The 5,000-nt window shown below is 40.1% G+C and overlaps 1 protein-coding gene across 2 annotated transcripts; it reads right to left on the bottom strand.

Moving 5' to 3' along the window:
* Positions 1-569: 569 nt before the first annotated feature.
* LOC145469782 (histidine N-acetyltransferase-like) lies at positions 570-3,334 on the bottom strand. Of its 2 annotated transcripts, none has more exons than XM_081453589.1 (2): positions 3,251-3,334; positions 570-2,867 (listed from the first exon to the last, which is right to left on the bottom strand). In XM_081453589.1, the coding sequence occupies exon 2, from the start codon at positions 2,827-2,829 to the stop codon at positions 1,906-1,908; it is 924 nt and encodes a 307-aa protein (XP_081309715.1). In that variant the 5' UTR covers positions 2,830-2,867; positions 3,251-3,334; the 3' UTR covers positions 570-1,905. The 2 variants fall into 2 exon arrangements, with proteins under 2 accessions (XP_081309715.1, XP_081309716.1); XM_081453590.1 differs by having other exon boundaries at positions 570-2,831; positions 3,251-3,304.
* Between the last annotated feature and the right edge of the window lie 1,666 nt (positions 3,335-5,000).

Genomic DNA, 5,000 nt, shown 5'->3' with positions numbered 1-5,000 from the left:
CTGCGAGGACTTTGTTGACCAGTTTCTCTGGATAGCCTCGAACACGCAAATTTGATCTGAAATTTTTGATCTTTTCTTCAAAACTTGTTTTTGAAGAGTTTGTTCTCAGAAGCCTAAGTGCTTCACCTTTTATAAAACCTTTTTTTCACACCTGGAGCGTGACAGGAAGAGAAATGCGTGTATTGAAATTTCTCAGTCGGCTTGAAGTGTGTGCAGATATCAAAGATTGAATCTTTGTTAAATCTCTCGCCTTTGAAGACAGTAGTGTCTAGGAAATTTATTTCCTTCTCTGATATTTCAGCCGTGAATTTAATGGTAGGATGGTGCCTGTTTGCTTCTGAAATAAATTGATCTATTTCCTCTCTGTTTGTGTTCCACAACGAGAACACGTCATCTATGTATCTCTTCCACTCAATGGGTTATATCTTGCTTTTACCGATAATTTTAGATTCTACTGCGGACATAAAAATGTTCGCGAAAGCAACTGCCATTTTTGTCCCCAATGCGGTACGATGGGTTTGGAGATAGTTCCTTCCGTTGAAATGGAAGGAGTTCTCCTGAAGTATAACAACGCGCAATACCATACGCATTAAGGCGTTTCTTGTAACGTCCGTTTACAGCATGTTTCAGCAGTTATTCACTTCCAAGGCACGCTTATGTGCTATATATGCTGTTCAATGTTAGTTGTAATCATTCGCTGAAGAAGTCTCAGATAGACACGAAACGCGTCGGAAATAAACGAAAAAGCGTACAACTATAAGAAGTCTTCCCTTGTGCTGCTCACTAGTCTTCGTTAAAAAATTAAAAAAAAATTAAAAAATTAAAAAATGTATATGAATGCGCAATGGCAATACGTATGTACTTAGCTTACTCTATATATTCATCGACACCGGGCCTGATTCTCAAGTTGCTCTTAAGTCTGTCCAGTTCGAAGCTAACTAAAACGTACTATTTAACAATAGGCTCGAGATTTCTATCGCGTGATAGTTGACCATGGCGCAGTCCGAGTCAACTATATCTTCTAGTCGTTACAAAACTTTATCTAAATCCTTATAATTATCACACATGCTTCGCAAAAGCAAAGAAGCGGCCGCCATTTTGTTACTAACCGTACACTGCTAGGTTACACACTATGATAAGAGAACGGTAGAATATGTTACTTACCAGCAGTAAATTCGCTTTCTGCGCATGATTCGTTTCCGGCGAACGATCGGGCGATTAATTTTGAAAAAAACTTATTTTTCCTTATTAAGGATCCGAGCAAGTAAGTAAAAAACTTTCGTGCATTCTATAGACATTTAAGTTGAATTTGTTCTAATAATTCTGGAGGTTGTTGTTTTTTCGCTGTTTTTGACAGCTTGCTTCTTCAGTGAACTGTATGTTTAACCTCTAATCAGCGGTGATTTAATAGCGTATCATATTCGTCTGATGAAGCTGGCGCGACGCACGCGCAAATGCTTTGTATCGTGAGCTGTGGCCGCGAGAGAGCTTTCCGCGCTCTCAACTTGTGGCCTAAATTTTAGCTGTTTTGTATGGTCGTTTTCCCCCCAGTCTGAGCATAAGACTTAACTAGAAAACTGAATTTAACATTTCCCCCGACCCATGTTTTGTGCATATCTCTTGTTACCGACCGAGTGTTCTCAAAATTTGTATCTAAATGTTTCATGACGATCACTTATTAAACTGCTCTCTGATTAAATGTGATACAATAAAGCACAGTTTTCCATGGTTTACACTGTGCGGATAAATTAGCAACTCCCAGCGCATATATTGCCATCTTTTGATTTTTTTTTTGTCTTCCTACAAAGATTTAATCTGTATTTGGGTAAACTCTATTTACATGATTTACAGTTCAACAGGTTAGTCTTGGTTTTAGTGGTCATGGACTTTTGAAACTTCGCCCGTTTACCTTGTAACATCTCTCTGAAAGAGTTTCATCGTCTTTTTCATGTACCAATCGTGCTCTTTCAATTGCAGCTGTTCTTCCATCACTTTCCTCGCCGTGGGAGTTAAGCTTTTGTCTTGAAAAGAAATGAAAATAAAGTCACCATTGATGACTTCACGGGCTCGCTTCAATTGGTGCAGAAGATGCGCTTCAAAAAGGACGGGATCTCTGGTGTAAACTGCAGCCAGCCACTGCACGAATTTTACTCTCGGCGAAAAAGTCCCAAAACTAAACGATCTTGGTAAAGCATCGTCACCACATTTGTTGACGAACATTTCATCGCTCTCTTGTAGCATGTAATCGATATTTGATCGGAGAGGCTCGAAAGGACACCAATTAACGACAATGACGTTGGCCGGGAAAAGCTCCCCTCTCATGGGGCTAGAGAGGATAACACTGGAAAAATATTCTTTCGAGCACATCTCTATCTCGACCGCATTTGTCGTGAAAATTGCAGCTTGACAAGACAATTTTTTTTGAACCTGATATGACAAGATATCGTTTTCTAAAAGTTTTCTTTGATCCACAGAGCTTGCATTGTCGAAAGTTGTGGTGAATCGTTCTCGTTGTAGGCTGGGATAATGATCTATGGCGTGTTTTCTTACACATTCTCTCAGTTGACGCCCAAGACCTTGGCCTCGAAGTTCTGGCTGGATGCGTCCTGCCCGACGAATATACGTCCGACCTTCATCTACCACAAAACATGCTTGCAAACCGACCAATTTGTCGTCAGAATAACCAAGAAGAACAGTCAAATTCTCCCTCTGGAGCCACTGGTGAAATTTGAGTGGTAGATAATCATTCCCACTGTAGATTCCTTCAGACATCTTTACAACGTCGCTGTGATCACCAGGTTGAGCGACGCGGAATGTTAACGTGCCCATATCTGGCGAAACACAGGAATACCAAGCTCTAGGAAAGACTGAAAATCAATCAAGTTTATCCACTGTTTCCGTTTAGAGCGGTTTTCACTTAAAAGTAAATCGCATTAGGGACGAATCATTATTTTTTTGTGGGGGGGGGGGGGGTGGGAGAACTGTTGAAAAAATTTCACGCCACTTTGTCATCCAATCAGAAGGAAAACAAAACCTAATTGTGACACGCTCGCTAAGTCACGCCAGCTGTACCTTGCAAGAGAGGGCTGGTCTTGACACAAATATTAATGTCGCTGTACTTCGCGATGCAGTTATTAATGTTTTAATTTTAAGTACATAATTTCTTCTTTTTCAAAATAAGATCAACTATATAAGTTTTTTATGTCTTGAGAAGTAAAAAAATGCTAAAGCTATCAAAACGCACACTTACTTAGTCTCCCTTGATTTCCAATACTCTTCAAAGATTCGCCAATTCGTGTTTCACCCTCGCTTTCGTAAGTTCCCCGGTGCTTATAATCTCCTTTCTCCGTCCTATATTCTCTCTGGAACTGTTCTGGTTAATAAGCTAACTGTTGAGCGTTTGAACTAAGAGGTTAAAGAGGCTATCAGAGACGAATTGTCAGTTCATTTAGACCACGAGTCGTCCACTCTTTCGCTAAGTCTGTCGAGCGTGACCGTAAACAAGTCGCAAGAAAGAAATGGCCGAGTGAAATCCTGGGAGCTTGAAGCGCGCCGCCCCCAGGGTTTCGTGCGGTCATTTTTTTTGTAGCGGTGAGTGTACAGTTCATGTGTTAAGTCTGACAAGTAGGGTTCAACCAGGGCCCGGTTCTAACGTCGAATATCATACAATAATCTTCCCAAACACACACAAGTTCTCAAAAGCAGCGAATAAACAAAGCAAACAAAGCGACTCAATTATGGAGATGCACAGACAGCTCAAGCTATGAGTGACCTATCTATCTTGCGTAATAGCGGTCATGAAAAAATTATGAGACTATGCTCTTGGTAGTCTGCTGGCAGCCGGTTTTTTCTCTTAGGGTCACATAGACGAATATCTAGTCATCACGAACGCAAAAGGGTGTAGCGTTGCACTTTCGTCCTGCGTGGCAGACATGTCTAACACCTTTTGACCAATTGTATGTGTTGTTGTTTCTTCCAATGAAAATGCGTTGTGATCGTGTCCTCTGAGATTATTTTACTAGGGGACGGGACGGTGTTTGCCAGTTGAAAGCTCGAAACCTATCGATTGTGACTTTTATCGTGAGAGTGTTTTGCCGGATCTTTCTGCATGTTCCGAAACACATTTACAGCTGCCTTTGAAGCTTTATATTGTTGGTAAGAAGCTTTGTGAAGTGTAGTGTATTGTATTATGTTGTTTGTAGAAATGGAGTGAGCAATTTATATGGCTCAAGTCTACGAAGCCATTTCGACATGTTCATCAGCAATCTAAGTTTTGTTGATCGTGTTGCTTTCAAGCGGCACGAACTAAGCTGGCACTAGTTTGTATAGTCCACACTGTTGTGTTTTGAATTTTGCAATTAAGATCTGCCTCCGTCACGGGCATAAAGAAACGCTGTCGTGCAGACAGAGCAAATTTTCACTCAGCTTATTACCACCTTGCATCGCCAAATGCCACCAAATATACAGCTTAGTTGGATAAAAATGCTATAGAGCAAAGCAAAAACAGTAGTTTCGAAATAATGTGCAGGATTGCAAGGATTGAAATTGGTTACAGTTCAAGAAATTTGAGTTTAGTTCAGGATGTCAAGAAATCGAGTTTACCATTCTTGTGACAGTTTGAACTTTCGAGCCTTTATTTTGTCTGGTATTTCTTTGCTTCTACCAGTATTGGGAATGATTTCTACCGATGTTAAAGTAAGCTTAAAAGTAATCTCCTGGGCACAATACATTTCCCTGAATGTTTCCTACAAAGCACAGTCTCTAAAAATAAATTAAAATAGGTCACCATGCTTGCAAAAGAGATATGATGTACCAGTCTTACCCTATTTTGCCAGGTCTTTTAAATAGTACTATTGATTTATTTTATCACTCCGCATTACATTTTGCGGTGGCTGGAAGGTACAGTTTTTTGATGAACTTTGATAGGCATACATGAATTTTTGAGCATAAGGAACAACATAATAAACAACTTATGCAAAAGAATCGAAAATAATCCAACT

Source organism: Orbicella franksi, chromosome 15 (assembly GCF_964199315.1).
Source record: "Orbicella franksi chromosome 15, jaOrbFran1.1, whole genome shotgun sequence".
NCBI lineage: Eukaryota > Metazoa > Cnidaria > Anthozoa > Scleractinia > Merulinidae > Orbicella > Orbicella franksi.
Note: the sequence above shows the minus strand (reverse complement) of the source record. Positions and strands in the feature narration are given on the sequence as shown.